The sequence below is a fragment of the Cucurbita pepo genome, chromosome LG01 (genome assembly GCF_002806865.2).
Source record: "Cucurbita pepo subsp. pepo cultivar mu-cu-16 chromosome LG01, ASM280686v2, whole genome shotgun sequence".
Lineage (NCBI taxonomy): Eukaryota > Viridiplantae > Streptophyta > Magnoliopsida > Cucurbitales > Cucurbitaceae > Cucurbita > Cucurbita pepo.
Window position 1 is genome coordinate 15,790,589 of NC_036638.1, and position 18,622 is coordinate 15,809,210.

General features: G+C 34.6%; 3 protein-coding genes across 4 annotated transcripts in view; 2 read left to right on the plus strand and 1 right to left on the minus strand.

Moving 5' to 3' along the window:
* Positions 1-1,145: 1,145 nt before the first annotated feature.
* On the plus strand, positions 1,146-3,740 carry LOC111793287 (G-type lectin S-receptor-like serine/threonine-protein kinase At1g34300). The gene has a single exon (XM_023675149.1). It carries the CDS (start codon positions 1,211-1,213, stop codon positions 3,677-3,679), a length of 2,469 nt encoding a protein of 822 aa, XP_023530917.1. The 5' UTR covers positions 1,146-1,210; the 3' UTR covers positions 3,680-3,740.
* A 7,055-nt stretch (positions 3,741-10,795) lies between these two features.
* On the plus strand, positions 10,796-12,849 carry LOC111804538. Its single transcript, XM_023689389.1, has 4 exons — positions 10,796-11,017; positions 11,409-11,675; positions 12,221-12,379; positions 12,465-12,849. Exons 1-4 carry the CDS (start codon positions 11,015-11,017, stop codon positions 12,708-12,710), a joined length of 675 nt encoding a protein of 224 aa, XP_023545157.1. The 5' UTR covers positions 10,796-11,014; the 3' UTR covers positions 12,711-12,849.
* A 1,118-nt stretch (positions 12,850-13,967) lies between these two features.
* Positions 13,968-18,622, minus strand: part of LOC111809366 (THO complex subunit 2-like) — a 35,533-nt gene continuing 30,878 nt past the window's right edge. Inside the window, exons 26-32 of one of the 2 annotated variants that reach the window (XM_023695823.1) lie at positions 18,406-18,510; positions 17,672-17,827; positions 17,517-17,597; positions 16,993-17,445; positions 15,741-16,907; positions 14,673-14,983; positions 13,968-14,522 (exon numbers count right to left, since the gene is read on the minus strand). In XM_023695823.1, coding sequence (XP_023551591.1) covers positions 14,453-14,522; positions 14,673-14,983; positions 15,741-16,907; positions 16,993-17,445; positions 17,517-17,597; positions 17,672-17,827; positions 18,406-18,510 — 2,343 coding nt within the window. In that variant the 3' untranslated portion in view covers positions 13,968-14,452. Of the gene's footprint in view, positions 14,523-14,672; positions 14,984-15,740; positions 16,911-16,992; positions 17,446-17,516; positions 17,598-17,671; positions 17,828-18,405; positions 18,511-18,622 lie in introns of both variants that reach the window. The other variant, XM_023695817.1, reaches the window with a different exon arrangement.

Genomic DNA, 18,622 nt, shown 5'->3' on the forward strand with positions numbered 1-18,622 from the left:
TTTCTTGTCGGACGAGCCTTATTTGGTAACTCCTTATGTCACTTCACTTGCATAGTGTTGTATGCATCCATACCCTCGTTATGGAATAGGGGTATCCCCAATGCATGAGCACATAATGTATGAAGTCTCAATATTTTTTCATTTTCTACATTATTAAATATAATATTAGTATCGCTTCTTTACTGGTTTGTATATACAATATTTTTATTTTCTATTTTGTTTTTGTTTTTTTCTTTCAAAAACCATCATTTTAGGGTTGAGAAGAGATAAGTAGGGAAATGATGAGAGGTTAGTGGATAGAGAGGTGGGTTAGGATTGTTTTATTTATTTATTAATTTTTTTTTTAAAAGTAATTTTTTTATATATAATTTTATTTATTTATTTATGTATTTATTTGGGTTTTTACATTAAAAAAAAAAAAACTACTCTTTAAATTTTTAAAAAATTTCAAAAAAACCCTTAAATTTTAATTTAAAAAATTGGACTATTATTTTCATACTTTTTAATGTTAATTTTTTAAAGTTTATGAATATTTTTAAAATGTAATACTGTAAAACTATTTTAAGTTGGAAGGTATTTTTTAAAATTAAAAAAAAAAATTGAAAAATATTAATGAAAGATTAGAAAATTTAATTGTATTTTGAAACTTCTTTTTTTAAATCTAAATTAATGATAAAAAATATATTTTTTGAAATGTAATGGTATTATTAAAATTCCTCAAAATTTAATAATACTTTTAAGAAAAAGGTAAAAGTAAAAGATATTTTATTAATGTCTTTTTTTTCTTCTTCGAGTTCGTTAAACAGGGAAGAAAATATGAAAAAATAAAAAATGATATAAAATATTAAAGTAATAAATAAATGTAGGCGCTGCGGCCAAGGTTGAAAGCCTACTCGTCACTCGAGGGAGCTGCGGCGAAGGCCTGCTCGACGAAGCTGCCGTGAAGGCCTGTGAATGGATGAGAGAGAGACACGAACAGATGAGAGAGAGACACGAACAGATGAGAGAGAAACTCGTGTTTCCCCACATGCTCCATTTTTCAGTCATTCCATCATCACAACTTCAAAAACCGCCGGCGGCGTTGTGTGATTCTAATTCTTCTTCAAAATTATTAACAAATCCTTAGTTGACCATACGTATTTCTTCTATCTTCTTCAACCTCCAATTAAATCTCTCTGCTTTTTACTCGCTGATTGCTCAACCCTTAACAATGTCTCTCCTTCTCGCCCTCTCTGCTCTTTTCCTTCTCTTCTTCACATCTCCGGCTGCTTCCCAGTCGCCGCCGAATCCCCGCAATTTCTCCGCCTTCTCAATCTCTCAATCCCCATGGCGTCCAACCCAAAATCTCCTTCTTCTTTCCCCCAATTCCCTTTTCGCCGCCGGCTTCCGGCAACTCCCAAAAAACTCCAATCTCTTCCTCTTCTCTGTTTGGTACTTCAACATCTCGACAGACGCTGTCGTTTGGTCTGCCAATCGTCTTTCTCCTGTCAACCGTTCGGCGTCTCTCACCATCTCCGCTTCAGGCCAGCTCCGTCTTGATGACGGCTCCGGCCGCAATCTCTGGCCTTCAAACGCTGTTTCAGTGAATTCAAATTCGACCCAATTAATCCTTCGCAATGATGGTGATTTGATTTATGCTACATGGGAAAGCTTCCAATTCCCTACCAACACCATTTTGCCCAATCAGACATTGAACGGAACCACCATAGTCTCCAACAACGGCAAATATGCGTTTGAGAAATCCGTGAATTTGACGTTTGATAAATTGATGTACTGGAATTCCGGCAACCCCTTTAAGGATTTTGAAAAGAATGGCAAAATCAACAGAGACAATCAAAACGCGATTTACCCAAATGATTATAACACGACCCGGCTGAGGAAATTGGTTGTCGACGATGACGGGAACCTCAAGATTTTCAGCTTCAACCCGATTCCCCGGCGGTGGGATGTGGTTTGGCAAGCGCACGTAGAGTTGTGTCAGATCTATGGTACTTGTGGCTCAAATTCTATCTGTATGAGTAGTGGCAGTTACAATTCCACCTACTGCGTCTGCGCTCCCGGATTCAGCCCTGATCCTCGTGGCGGAGCACGGCGAGGATGCCGTCGGAAACTCAACATATCGAAGAAAGTTAAGTTTCTTCCGCTCGATTTTGTAAATTTCAGAGGTGGGGTTCAACAAATCTCCCTGCAAACCCCAAATATTTCAGTCTGTGAAGCGAATTGCTTGAAGAATTCGAGCTGCGTGGGGTATACATTCACCTACGACGGCAGCTCCCAGTGTGGACTTCAGCTAGACAATTTGTCGAACGGGTTGTGGTCGCCAGGAATGAAGATAGCTGCCTTTGTAAAGGTCGACAATTCGGAAACAGATCGGTCAAATTTCACTGGAATGATGTACAAACTCCAATCGACATGCCCAATCCGCATCAGCCTCCGGCCGCCGCCGGACAACACAGACAACACCACCAGAAACATATGGATAATCGTCACCATATTCATCGCGGAACTAATTTCCGGAGCGGTTTTCTTCTGTGCATTCTTGAAGAGATTTATAAAATACAGAGACATGGCTCGCACGCTTGGTCTAGAATCACTCCCCGCCGGTGGGCCGAAACGGTTCACTTACGACGAGCTGAAAACAGCCACCAACGACTTCTCGAACAGCGTCGGAAAAGGGGGATTTGGCGAAGTCTTCAAAGGGGAGTTGCCGGACAAACGTGTCATCGCCGTTAAGTGCTTGAAGAACATCACTGGCGGCGATGGCGACTTTTGGTCAGAAGTCACCATCATCGCCAGAATGCACCATCTCAATTTGCTTCGATTGTGGGGATTCTGCGCCGAGAAGGGTCAAAGAATGTTAGTCTATGAGTACATCCCCAATGGATCCCTCGACAAATTCCTCTTCACCAAGCCTCCACCGTCCGATTCGACCGATACAGAGCAAGAAACGGTATCTCTCGATTGGGGTATCCGATACCGAATCGCCATTGGAGTCGCCAGAGCAATCGCATACCTACACGAGGAATGTCTCGAATGGGTGCTACACCGAGACATAAAACCCGAAAACATCCTTCTAGACAACGATTTCTGCCCGAAATTATCCGATTTCGGGCTGTCTAAACTGAGGAAAAACGACGAGACGGCGGTGAGTATGTCTCGAATCAGAGGGACGCCCGGTTACGTGGCGCCAGAGCTCGTGAAATTGGGTTCGCATTCGATCACGCCAAAGGCGGATGTGTACAGTTTCGGAATGGTGCTACTCGAGATTATCAGTGGGACCAGAAATTTCGATACGAAAGGATTAGCGGTGGAGAGCGCATTTTGGTACTTCCCGAGTTGGGCGTTCGAGAAAGCGTTCGTGGAAGAGAAAATCGAGGAAGTTTTGGACAGTCGGATTAGGAATCAGTACGACAGTGGAGCCCATTTCGGCATTGTTAATCGTATGGTGCAGACAGCGATGTGGTGCCTTCATAACCAGCCCGAGATGAGGCCGCCGATGGGGAAGGTCGTCAAGATGTTGGAAGGGAAGTTGGAGATTCCACTTCCAGAAAAGCCCTCAATTTACTTTCTTTCAGAAGGGCTGGAAGGTCATAAACAGCCTATGGGCGATGTGGTCCAGTCGGTCAATTCAATAGATCGCACCGAACTTGAATATAGTTCAACTAGTCAAAGCTTCTGATAAATCTTAGTAAACGTGAATGTTGTATCAATTTGTGATTATAAAATGTTTAATAAATATAGATTTATGATTAAAATTTTGTCCTAAGATTAGAGGGGTCGTTGTCTTTTTTGTTTGACTTCTTGCATTAAAAATAAATATAAGTTAGCTCGATCAACACCTCTTTCTTTTGGATGTTAAATGTGTGCCAATCAACCGATAAATTAGCTTCTACACGTACTTGTTGTGTGCAAGATGATCCCCATACCATTTGAACCATGTTTTTTTTTACTGCTTAAACTTGTCTAAGATAAAAGAAGAATTTACCTCTTTAAATCTTTTTCAATTTTAAATAAAACTGTTATTATTTTATTTCTTTCACGAACACAAATAATAAATTTTGAAAAATTTGCAAATCTCTTTCAAATAAATATGAATTAAGTTCTTTCATACAAATAGTTCAATTGTTACCAAATAAAATTATGAGTAGAAAAACATTACCTTCTCGGCCGGTAACATTTATTGGGACCACACAAGAGGATAGGTCTCCTTTGACTATATTATTGATGGTCACATCAAATGCAATAATCACATTAATATTTTTTTTTAATTATGTTTATTAATGTAAAATTAAATAGAGCGGTTTTTTTATATTTTTTTTAATTAATTAGAATGTTGTAGTTAAATAATATGTCATCAGAATTAAACTGTATTTTATTTATTTATTTATTCAAATTTTTATACCTGAAAAAAATTTAATACCTCGATTAAAAAAAAATTAAATGAATTTTAAAAGAAGTAAAATGTTAAAATTTAAATTTTTATAGAAAACAGGTAATAGTGATAAAAGAATCCCGATTTTCAAAATAAAATCTATTTAATTAGATAATGTTATTTATTTTATTTTAAAATATTATTTTTGTAAGAGACTAAACTAAAATTCACACCGAGTTAAAATTAACTAAACACGCCGGAACAAACTCGATTCTCTTCTTATTCTCCCAAATATGATTCGATAAAAAATAATGGACGATAGAAAAAAGTAATTTAGATATCATATATTAATTATATCAATTTCTAGTTATCGTTATCACAAATATAGCAGGAAAAAAAAATCATGAAAATCAATTTGGATAACAGGGTTGTAGAGAGCCTAAGTCAACTTGAGTTCCAAACCAATCTTTTTACGAGTTAAAAACAAAATAGATAATGTTCAATATTTTTTTCTAATATAAAAAAGGACAATATTATTTATTGGAGGCATTTCCATATGGAATCTTGTAGTGATCCTAATTTACTTATGAAATAGAGCTACTATCATATGCATGACGTGATCTTTTTAGGCGAAACATTCATTTAAAATCATTTANTTTTATAGAAAACAGGTAATAGTGATAAAAGAATCCCGATTTTCAAAATAAAATCTATTTAATTAGATAATATTATTTATTTTATTTTAAAATAATATTTTTGTAAGAGACTAAACTAAAATTCACACCGAGTTAAAATTAACTAAACACGCCAGAACAAACTCGATTCTCTTTTTATTCTCCCAAATATGATTCGATAAAAAATAATGGACGATAGAAAAAAGTAATTTAGATATCATATATTAATTATATCAATTTCTAGTTATCGTTATCACAAATATAGCAGGAAAAAAAATCATGAAAATCAATTTGGATAACAAGGTTGTAGAGAGCCTAAGTCAACTTCAGTTCCAAACCATTCAATATTTTTTTCTATATAAAAAAGGACAGTATTATTTATTGGAGGCATTTCCGTATGGAATCTTGTAGTGATCCTAATTTACTTAGGCGAAACATTCATTTAAAATCATTTATAAAACGATATCATGAACTTAAACGTTCGCATTCAAAGCCTTAAAACAAAATAACAAAAAGTATTCGATGTAAAATATAAATAAAATCAAAGAAAAGATTAAAACAATGTCTTAGTCTAACCTAAGATCTAAGAAATAAAAATGTCATTACCCTATCATAGGTTCCATGATCTTCAATACCGGTGCCTTGCCTTGTCTTTGCCTGAAATAATAGCATAAGACTTGAGTATTTTAACAAATATTAAGTAAGTGACTCAACTATTTGGTTACGAAATACAAACACATGCAAAATGGTGAGAACTATTATTTAAAATCGTTTATCTTAGGTGGATTTCCAGTCGGAGCAAATTGGATGTGTAGTGCTACTCTACACATGACCCACACATGTGAGCATGGGCCCATCAGATGGGCTCGCACACTCTTTGGATTTGTTGGTCATGCTAGCTCTCTAGTGTTGTTGTTGGACACCAGGAGGGAATAACGACTGTCATAGCATCATGATAAATATGATGATCATTTCCATCTCATAATGTACACGTTCATACTCATCATAAATGAGAAGTATCCCAATGCACGTGAACATACAATTATGTCTGAGGTCCCGCAAGACAATTTCATTCGTTACTTACATATTATACTTAGTAATATGCGTGCATAAACTCTTATAAAATCATTTCATTCATAGTATAACTTTTAATTCATAGCTTAGGGATTGTGCATCGTAAAATTTCTTATTTCAAAACACATCATAGCATGTCATAACATATCAAGGCCTAACATAATAATATCATAGTACATCATGGCATCTCATAACATAATTTGACATTTTCATTTATACCATATCTTGGCATGTCATAGTGACACATATCAAAACATCAAACATATCAACATATCACACACGTGTGATGTGCAGGGCCACAAGGCACGTGTCATCATACATAAAGCAATTATTCCAACTAAACCGACAGTAGAGCTAATTATTTGATTGGCTTAGGCTAAAATTACTAATTATTCTTTACACCGACCTTAATTTGCTCCTCAAGTTCCAATTCGACTTAAGATCCATTGTCTCAATGACATCCATCAAAATAAAATGACCATAAAGATTAGCCATCTTGTAGTCTAATTATTGAGGGTAAAGAAATATATATTTGTAATAATGTTCTACGAAACTATTTCTTTTTCTAAATTTATTTTCAGATAACTTGAAACTATTTCTTTATACAAATTTTTAGAAAAATATATATTTGTAATAATGTTCTAAAAATGAAACTATTTTTTTTTTCCAAATTTATTTTCAGATAACTATCATCTTATTAGTTGAGTGTAATTCTACAATTCTCTGTCTACCTCCACGTAAGTATTTGTCCATATCCAAGTAAGTCCTGCTAGTATAAATATTGACATTTAATTTCTAACTAAAATCTATTTGGGGAGAGGTTGGACCGATGAGAAAATCCATTTTTTAAATTAATTAATTAAAAGACTGATTTTACAGCAATAATTTGGACAACCAAGAAAATTTAAAAAAACAAGTATCATGACTTGTCCCACAATAATTGGTCCTCTGTTTGTTGGTACCCTACAAATTAGGGCAACTCAAGAAATTTGACCATCACCCACTGTTTTATGAAAATAAATAAATTCAATAAATAAATCAATAAATAAATAAAAATGAACTAATAATGAAATCTTTGTTTATATTTTCTGCCAACCAAACATAATTTAATCCCTTCCGCCCTGTCACAAATCATCAATAAAAAAGAAAAAAAATTCATTTCCTAATTTATTGCAATCATACCCTTTAAACTTTTAAATTTGAAAAATAGACCTCCTAATTTTACTCAAAATTAACTATGTGGATGAAAATTATGTTCAAACTTCATTCATAAATTTCTATAGCTACTTCCATCAAATTCACTCGGTAAAATTCCCTAGTCAATTCATATGAGGACGAGGGGTGAGACAAAGAAAGTTGCACAGTTGCGTGACAAATGCATGAAAAGCTCGGTTAGAAAAAAAGAAAAAAAGAAAAAGAAATCGTAAAACTTTAATTTTTAAACTTTTAAAATAGAATAATTTAGTTTTTATACTTTCAAATATATAACAATTTTAATCCCTATGTAAAAAAAAAAAAAATAATAAATTAAAGGATGATTTTATTACTTGATAAGTTGTAATTATATTGGATTGACGTTCTAGTGATTTTTATAGAATAATCATTTAAACTCTAATAATACTGAAGTGATTCTATTGTTAGCTTGGTTGGCGAATTATACGATGTATGATGGTGCATACCTCGTGATCCTTGCACGTATCATAACTATGATTGCAATGCTTTGTTATGTTATATTATGTTGTGCTATGCCATGTTTGTAATCTATGCTATAATGTGATTATGTCATGTCCTAGAATCATGTTTATGGTGTTGATAATCTATGATGCATAAACCTCAATACACTGTGTCATATAAGCTATGTAAGTACGAAAGGTTTGACAAGAATATGTATGCATGATTCGTAGGCTCGTTATGTTATTAATTAATAGAGGTATGACTTGCATCATAAGCCTATGTCATGATTTTAAGTTATTGAGACCTTATGCATTATTGTGTATCATATGCATCGTGCTACTTCCCTGTTATGATTAGTACGAACGCGTACCTTACAACATTTATATTCACCATGATGCCATGTGAATCCTTTTCTTTTGTGGTTTTTGATAGGTCCATGTGTGCGTGTATGGACCATGTGGAGAGAAGTACTACCAAACTGAGAAGTAACCTAAGGGGTCATGCCATGCCATGATGTTTTTATAAAAGGATAGGTCCCTCCATATCGCATGTATTACCGGACCCATACGAAATATTTTTAAATGCTCAAAGTCATAATATTTGGTATGTAATTCAATTAATATAATTTTGACTGTTGTACTTTTTTAGAAAAAAGGTTTTTGTTTTTTTTATGTATCTATTTACTTTATAGTTAAATATATTACCAAACACATTTTAAATAATTATATGTTTTTCCATCCTTCTCTTAATTTCTCTCTCCTATTTTGAATTTTATTTTTAAACCATTAATAAATAAAATTTGTATGAATAATATTTTAGAGAGGTTAAATGCTTTCTTTAATATTAGCAATTTTCATTTATTTCTTCTTCGATTTATTTTTCATACTTTTTAAAGAATGCGATAAGAAATTACTCCAAGAAAAAAATAAGATTCGGGTTATCTCATTGGTCGAATATCATAAGATAAAATCACTTGCTTGAAATTCGAATCACTCCATAAATCAGATTGATTAAGTCAAGCTTGAATAATTTTAAATATACCGCCTAAACGATAGTCAGAAATTTAGTCATTGTCGAAGAGAAAGCACAAGTATTATTTTTTCTGGGTAAAATTTGGAGCGAATATTCTCATCCATTTATGCTTTCTTAAAAGAAAAAAAAAAAAATTAAATAAACGATTTTTTTTCTAATTAACTTTCATCTAATATTTATTTAAATGGTTAATTCCTATAAGTTAATTAAATGGATAATTTGATATTTTAAAACAAAATAATATAACCTATCAAAATTATAAATTTGGATATTCAACCATTCAAAAATCTCAAATTATGTAATTCTTTATAAAAATTTTAAATTTAACATTAAAAAATGTAATTGAGGTAGGGGCAGGGATGGAGACCAAAAATATTTTCCAAACTCTCGAGTATTTTGTTTTCACTCTCTCTCTCCTTTCCCGCCTATGCCAACCACGTCCGAAAAACAGACATTATAATGTGGCATCAATGTCACATCAAAAAAGTTGTATGAAAAAAAGATAGGATTATATATATTTCCCGTATCTCATTTTAAATTTATTCAAAAAAGAAATTCGAACAGTAAATCATCCCATTACATTGGTATACGACAAGAAAAATTCTTGTACAAATTAGGCAAGTCATGACAATTGAAATTAGACAAGTCATGAGATTTGAGTACCATGGAGCGAGGTGTAAAAATAGTTGTCTACATAGATCAATAATACACGAGGTCTCAAAGATATTAATTGTTAGGGGCCGAAAACTTATGCGATAGAAAATAAAGAATTAAATAATAAGGATAATGTTTGTGATTAAGAGTTATTATTGTTTGTGTGTAGGAATATTATCAAACTTTTATTATACCCAATAATGATGTGTGGCAAATAGTCTACTCATCCTCTCAACTAACTTTTACTTAATACCAATATTTAATAATAATAAAGATAATAATAATGAAAGAAGAACAATAAAACTATGATATTCTTTTTATTTAATCATTGGTCATCATATAAAAAGCCGTTTATAAATATAGCAGGGAATTTTGTTTTTTAAATAATATTTTAAAGTAAATTAAAAAAAAAATAATGATTTAATTTGTGTTTAGTATAATAAAGTATTTTTAAAATTTCATATGAAAAAGTTTTAAAGTTGTTTTTGAAGAAAATGTTGAGGGTTAAATTATTTAAAATTGATTTTTAAGAGCTTTAATTTCAAATATTTTGAAATATATTTAAATTTTAATGTACTTCATATTTAATTTTTATGGTTAAATTTTTTAGATTTATGTAGTATTTTGGTTTAAATTACTTTTTTAATTTTAAAAATTTTAAAATAGGAAAAAAATAGCTAATAAGTATATTTTTAATAAAAAAAATTAGTGTTTTTTTTTTTTTTTTGAAAAATTATATATATTAATTTAAAAACTCTTAAGTTTTAAATTTTGATGGATATGAGAAATTAACATAATTAGAGTATATTAATTTTAAAACCAACGTTTCATAAATCAGATCAACAAAAATTGAAAACTTGGAAGGTACGATGATAAGATAATTGAAATAAATAAGAAAAGAAAAGAAAAAAAAAAAGGAACTTTTATGGTAAGTTGATAATTAAAAAATAAAAAACAAAAAAGTTGAAATACTTAAATTTGATTGGTGGATAAATATATATATGGTTGTAAAATTTAATTTTGGAAATGATAAATTTATAATAAAGAGGAAGAACGGCGATCGCGTAAATCTCGGATATTTCGGCGAAACGAATTTATTTGTCGTATCGGACCCCACACAATCCAACTCCCATCATTAACCTCGAAAAGATTACAATATCTCTACCGTCCGATCAACTTCCCATCCAACGGTCCAAAGCCCTTCGTCTTTCCCGCCGTTTGCACACTGTTTCCTTTTACTCTAATGGCTCTACTGGTCTCGCAGTGGCTTCCAAAAACATTTCACCTTCCATTTTCTACTNTATTATTATTATTATTATTATTATTATTTTATTATTATTTTTATTATTCAGTTTTCACTCTGCAGCCGCATAAACAGTCAGTCTCTATTGTCTCTTCATTTTTCTTCTCTATCTGATTTCTCTTCTCCCCTTCCCTTTTTCCCAATATATTGAAGAAATTTCCCAGAAATTCATTGTTTTTTATCGGTTTTTCGACGACCCAGAAGTGGGATTTGCTTCGATTTGAATTGTATATGGTGAGATTTGAGTTTCCTCTGTATTTTGCTGTCTTGGGGATGTTTTTCTCCAGGGGTTTTCCTTTTAATTTCTTCTTTGTCTTGTTCATCATCGAATGTTGTTTTTGGGTGTTATTGGATCACTTTGTTTGAGCCTTTCTTACAGTTTTCCGATTATTGAGGAACATGTTTGGCTGTAATCGTTGGATTTATAATTTTGTGTTTTGTGTTTTAGATGCTTCAAGTATCGTATAATTTTGGAATTAGGAGTTTAGTTGTTTGATTGTGACTGATTTGAGAGTATAATCTATTGTTTTTATTCAAACAATTGCCAGACCCTAATGATGTTTAAATTGATGATGTTTGATTTGATGATGTTTAATTTGGATTGTTTGGATTTGCATTTTGGCAGGCAGGATGCAAGATTTATCTGAAGAAAAGGAAAGCAGATTGGCTTAGTTCTCTATTGCAAAGCAAATTTTTTGGTTCTTGTGTTCATCATCAAAACAATAGAAAAAATGAAAAGAATGTGTTTTGCATAGATTGTGGTATTGCCATCTGCAGGCATTGCTTGATATCTCATTGCATTCATCGGCGTTTACAGATCTGCAAGTATGTTTATCAGTATGTCGTTCGTGTTCCCGACTTGCAGAATCATCTTGATTGTTGCAATATTCAGGTATTCCTTTGTTACCTCCTTAAATTATACAAACTTCTTGTCCTAAAGCTGTCTTTTGTCTTGTTAGCTGTTGCTTCTGGTTGCATGTTTTGATCAAATGAATAAGAAGCATTATAAACCATTTTGAAAGCCAAGGAACCATTGAATTCAACCATAAAACAGCACTGTTTTGTGTTTGGGACATTGGAATTTCTATTAGCCAATGATTAGGTTTGTCAGCGATGCGTTAGTACAAGTAAGAACGAACTACCTACCGTAGGTTGACCTAGTGATCGAGAAGAGATACGTAAACAATAAAGAGCTTAGAGCAAATATGTACGAGTCACAATGACTAACCGTGTAGGATCTAATGTCCTGTGAATTATCTTGGCAATCAAATATAGTAAGGTCAGTTAGTTGTCTGATAAGAACATTCGAGTTGCAGACACTCGATTTATAAGATGAGATAACAATGATTTAACTTGCTCATCTAAATGTATAGTTTCTTATATCCATCCCCTCCACCTAAGTTGATTATGTTAAAGTTTGGGACTTTGATTCACCAGACTTATAAGATAAATGGGGAGAAGGCTGTTCATCTGAGTCCCCGGCCACAATCGAAAGACTCGAAACCATCGACAAAATTGAAGTTTGGAGGTACTTGTGAAGCTTGTGGGAGATACATACAAGACTTGCCAAACCGCTTCTGTTCGATCGCTTGCAAAGTAAATAAAACTTTCTTTAACTTGTAGACTCTCATTCACTTGCACATAAATGACATGAAGATGTGCCATTGATGAACTTTTTCAGGTCTCTATGGTTCCAGTGGAACTCAACAATCAAAGCTGTAGATGCATCACATCAAAGTCGGATCCGAACGAGATTTCATGGAAGGAGAATCACAATGTAGAACCCAACACGAGCGAAATGAAATCGTCCATATCAATGGCTGAATCAACTGAAGAGATCAAAGCATGGCAAGTGAAGTCAGGGTTGAATCCAAGGAAGCTTTTGCATAAAAGGAAGGGCATCCCACATCGATCGCCTTTAAAGTAATACCGAAACACTAATCGTGATATCATTATGATGATCTTTAATACCCCTTTTGCTCCCAAACCCACATTTTTTGATATATGAAAGTCCTATAAGCATATAGTTATAGATATCTATATATAATAACATATATTTCACCTCTTGCATTGGCTCTATATTGGATTAGTTGNTTTTTTTTTTTCCTGTCAATTTTTTGGAGGTTGTATAGAGAAGGATTGATTGTGTTGGTTGTTGAAACAATAATCAAATTATCAACCTTTTGGATTATATCCTTTTGGTTAATCTGATCATCATGTGCTGCTGTCTTGTTTGCTGAGCATGCTGTTGAAGACATTATGATTGATTTGGGCTCTCTCTCTCTCTCTCTCAGCTTTAGTTGTCCTTATAAGCTCCATCTTTCCAGTTTGTTTCTGTTCCCTTTTTGGGCCGCCATTTTTTTTTTTGTCTGTGGCCTAATTTGATCTGTGATGGTTGTTATTTGGGGCCATCTTCTACTTTACATAAAGGCACCAATCTTTCATTTTTGTCCAAATAAGAATGTGGCCGACAAAAGGATACTCATAGGGCAATGAACTTTAAGGGGCTTCCACACTTTGGTCAATAAAATACAAAACATAACATCTCGAAGTTGAAAATAGACCAATTGGACTTTTCTTGGTAGCGAATTCGGATTTGGCGATTGTGTGATACTCACTCTTAGTATTGAGTGAGTCAAGTCATGCCAACCTATACTCAAGTCTTTGGCCCCTGTTGTAAGAAAGGTTTTTGAAAATGGGAGAGATTTTGAAAGAGAGTTCGAAAGGAAAATTGAGACAAATTAAAAACAATGTTATGACTACAAGTAAAAAAACAACACCAATGTAGCTGGGTGTATGTAAAATAAGGATTGAATATGTGATTGGGCAAAATGGAAGGGGCCGGAGCAGATCAGATCACCATCTTGGATGGGCAGAAACGGTGTTTGAAGGCCGGAGCAGGCCACCGGTTGAGTGGACAAAGATGATCGTCAGGCGCAACGAGGTGTGTTGAGATGGTGAAGTACCGAACAGAGAAGAGGAAGAGGCTGGAGCTGTATACAAGTGGGTCGGGCAGTTGCTATCTGATGTTCCAAAATTATGGGCGTGCCCATTATTCCAATCCCAATTCCTTTATCTATTATTTATTTTGTAGTGTTTATAAGAGTTTGAAGTGTTTTTAAGAGTGAGTCTTTCCATTTGAATCTAAACACCCATTTTTAACCATATTTTATTCTCACTCATGTGAGTATGAAACTCGCGAGAGATTTGATTCAATAGCACCCTCGTCTAAATTAGGGGTGAAAATTTTCTAGCAAACAGAACAGGGAAACTACAAGGAAACATGTAGGGAAAAGGCCCCATAATCACACTTATTGAAGAACTCTCATACTCACTAATGGCTTACACAAATGTACTCAGTGTGGGGCTAAGAATGTAATACAACTTTTTCCTAACCTGAGTTTTAAACAAGTTACAATAGTTCTCAGCAGCAGAAATCCACTCCAATGTCCCATCCCGTTCAATTATGAGTTGGTCGTCACTACAGGAGGACCGGGCGTTTGTCCCCTCTACTACAACAGTCTCCCTTCTCGTTTATGAATCAGTTTTTACAAGATGATCGGATGAATGTTCCCCTCCCTGTGGGCAGCTTAGATATCATGTTTGCAGTTTTACTTCATGATGAGTAGAACGATCAACTGTATGCTAGTTAGAAGGCGCTGATCGAGCTTATTTCCGGTGCCTCCGCTTTTGGTCCGCCCTCATTCTTTTATCATCATCCCATTCCCGATCGTACATTCTAAGTCCTGATTAAGGAATCAACAGGATATAGATGAAACTTAATGTAATGCATCAATTTCCAAGGCCATATTTAGATGAATGCACAAAATTTATAACTACGAATATTAATGATGAATCATGATGCAAGGAAATATGATATAAAGGATACAAATCGGCTTCACGTCTGGTCATCTTGTTGACAACTTCTTTACCATGAATTCTCAAGCCTGGATCATCCAAGTAACTGGCACGTTGCATCATTACACCCTTCCTGTCTCCTCTTTCTCGTCCATCATAAGATTGAGACACGCCACCACCAACCAGAGATGGCGGTGCGCCAACAGGAGAATACTCACCAGCCTCTGCCAATGACAGATGCTCCCTTTTAAGTTTTCGCCTCTTGGAGGCAGCAGCAGCGTCCATGTCCTCCTTCAAAAGGTTTGCCTTGTCCCTCTCCCTTTCCCTCTCCCTATCATCCACCTACACGAACAAAAGATACGATCTTCAAATCTGAAACTTGCATTATGATCTTCAAATGGTATCTGCAAGCACAGCCATTGAGGTAGGATGGAACCCGAATAAATGTACAAATAAAATGTAGGTTGATCTGAACCTTCTCTGTTCTTGACAACAATTTTTGTCAGATGGAGCATCCCTATGAAATTTGAATACGCCAACAATCATAATTTACATGACCTAAACTACGCAGTTCCATGATCAATTCCATGTTCGCAGACCTAGGTACATTTGTCAACCTAATTTTTAAACAAAAGAAACCAAAACCATCTCTAGCGAAAATCAAAGCACCTATAATTCAGAAATAGAAATGTTCACCATCTTGAGACATATTATGATAAGTTTTAAAAAGGTAAAGCTGCTTAGTTTAGTTCTCCTACACTGGCTACATCTTTTAGGCTTGGTCACACATGCAGAACTTCAGGTTAATAAAACATAACTTGCCATTGATAAATAGACCAAATATCCTTATCATGACGAGAATATTTTAAATCACTGTGGTGAGACAAAAAAAGATAGATGTATCATGGTACTACTGAGAGTTTGGGCGTTCCTCTATTCGATCAACTTTCTGAAGGAAAATGCATAAACTTATCACATTTGTAGGGATGTCAAAGTTCTTCTTTCAACCAGAGTATGGAATAACGTAACTAAATTTGCAGGCGTACAAAAAGGTACATGACGTATCAAATAAATTGCATTGAATTTGAGCAAGCATTACCTTCAATGATATCCCCACCTCTCTCTCTTCTCTCTTTCTTTCTCGAAATTCCTCCTCTCTTCTGCGTTTTGTATCATCCTGTGAAATTAAATTTTCCTCTGATTGTCTCCGTTCCTTCTCTTCGTGTCTAGGAGAAAGCCTTTGACTGTGTCTAGTAGTTCCAAACCTTCTATCTGCATCTTCTTCTCTTCTCCCACTATTAACAGATTGAGGGACCGCGTGAGGAGGCAAGGGAGGGGGAGGAGGCAAGCTCTGTCTGTGGAACCGATCATCAACATGAGACTTTTCTGTAGCTGTATCATTATATCGTAACTTACTCCTATCATCTTTATCTCTTTCATCCTTAGATTTGTCAGGATACCTATCAGAAACTCTTTCCACTTTCTCAACCGAGCGTTCTCTTCCATATCTTTCTATTGATCTGTCTCTTGTTTTTTCTACTGATGGATCATCTCCACGGGATTTCTCAGAACGCTCTGCCCGATCTTTGTAGTCCCTATCGTATCTTTCATTTACCTTATCTTTTGTTCTATCCAGAGGTTTATCTGAACCTCTGTAACCACTTTGTTCATCCATTCCTATTTTATCAGCATCTACAGATCGTGTGTCTATGGATCTATCTTTGTCAGGGTTACGAAAATCCCCATCTACATCTCTACTTTCACCATCTCCTTTCCGACGTTTACCTTGTCTGTCTGGTTCTTCAGCAGGACTAGCTCTTTTAGGCAGTTTATCACTAGACCTAGAACCACTAGCAGAATTATCATGTCTGGGAGAATGAGCAAGTCTGGAAGAAGAGGATTTTGCAACTTCAAGAGCTTCAGTACCATTTTCCTTTACTGACGAAGCCCTACTATCAGAAGTCCTCCCTACTCCACTCTCTGCCTTCAATTCAATAGCGTGACCATCTGAAGCTTTTAATGATGAGGACAAGCCTCTAGTTAATGAACTTTGCGTATAGTCATTTGGCATAACTGAAGAAGTTTTATAAGAACTTCCATGCCTACCACCATCCGTTGCATGAATTGGAAGATCCCGATCACTTGTGGAAGACCCATGATTCTTGCTAGCAGCTTTTCCAGATCTAATCTCATCTTTCGTGGTATCTTGTTTTGGTGCTTTACTAAGAATCCCAGCAGGTGCGTTTCGTTTTGCTGAAACTCTCAACTGCTAACATAGCAATATAAAAAGTCATAATTCAACATGCACACACACAATCAAATGCTGACTAAAAACTATTATGTAATACTACCTCGGATTCAGAAGAGGTCTTGAAAATAACTTTTGATGAGCCTTCATTCGAAGTCCTACTTAAGTCATCACCTGGTTTTTGACCTTCCACAACTCTTGACGATCCTGAATGCACAGAAGTTGAGGGCACAAGTGATTGGGAATCTGGTCCGTTCAATGAAGTGCCTTTGAGTTTCCCATGCCCTAGTTCAGATTTTGGAACAGAAAAACCATCTATTTTATCCGTCCTCACGTCGGAAGTTCGTGACCTCAATGAATGGTCTTTGGCCATATTTCCAGAATCTGAACTTGGGACGGCAGTAGGCTTTCCTCCACCATGTTCATTTTGGGAAGAATAAATGGAATTACTTTGGCTGGCAGCTAAATTACTAGCTGAAGACTTTGATGCAAGAGAAGGTGCAGTCTTTAATTCAAGATAACCCATGCCAAATTCTTCATCTGTAACCCATGAAGGCTGCAGAAAAAAGAACATCAATTGACCAATTAACACTGAGAATAAGAACACACTTAAAAAATGCAACAAACCTTTCTAGCAGCCAAGGCTGCGGCAACACCAGTAGCTAACACCTTCAGATCTTCTCTTTCATCACTTTTGATCTTAGCGACCTACATGAAGAGAAGAAATTCTTAGTTGACATTAACAAAATGAAATTCAATAAGAGGCATTGAAAATGTCCTACCCTTTTCTCAAGGTTGATTCCGCTTTTTCTTGTGACGGGAAAAACGTTGGAAATTTTTGTCAACATTATAAGAGCATTTCTAATTTCCATGTACTCTGTAGATTCCAAGCATTGTATGAGTAATCGTGTAATTCTTTGACTCCACTTCCAATGAACCTATAAGCAAAAACAAAAACTTAGATGAAGTGATAGAAATATAATACTACTGTACATGGAAAATCAAACAAAAACTTAGATGAAGTGATAGAAATATAATACTACTGTACATGGAAAATCAAACAAAAATTTTAACTTGCATGGCAAACAGTATTCTCAATACAGGTTGAAAATTGAACGAAAGAAGATTAAATTGAAAGCCTGCCTTCTCTATGAAAACAATTAAAAGCTCAAGACCTATATAATCAGAGACACAGAATAAAGACAACTCCTGAGAAACGAAGCCAAAGAAGATAAATTTGCATTTCCTATCTATCAAGAGATATATACATAACCTACAAAGAAGATTGGGAAGACAGCTTGTACACCATGACAAATTGATGTATTAGGTATTTTGTTTTTCTCCACAATGCATTTCCTATCTATCAAGAGATATCCGGTCATAAAACAACTTAATCTTAGACATAGAATTGGAAAAACCCACATATTTCAGGCAATCTATTATCACTCTTCATTACAATGCACATAGTAAATGAAAAAACAATTTAAGATAAAAAGAGCAGAAATTCAAAAAGTACCTTGATGAACTGGCCGTACGTTACTCTTTGACTGTTTGGATACCTATAATAGACAGCGAATCCAGGCATATTTCCACATTCACGTTCATAAATGGATTCATCACTCTGACAAAATGATTGATCAACATGAACAACTTGAGATAGGGGAGAACGCAGTAACAGAATTCAAGCACTTTTCCGAATGATGTTTAACTTTTGAAGCTGATTTGGTCTTCAG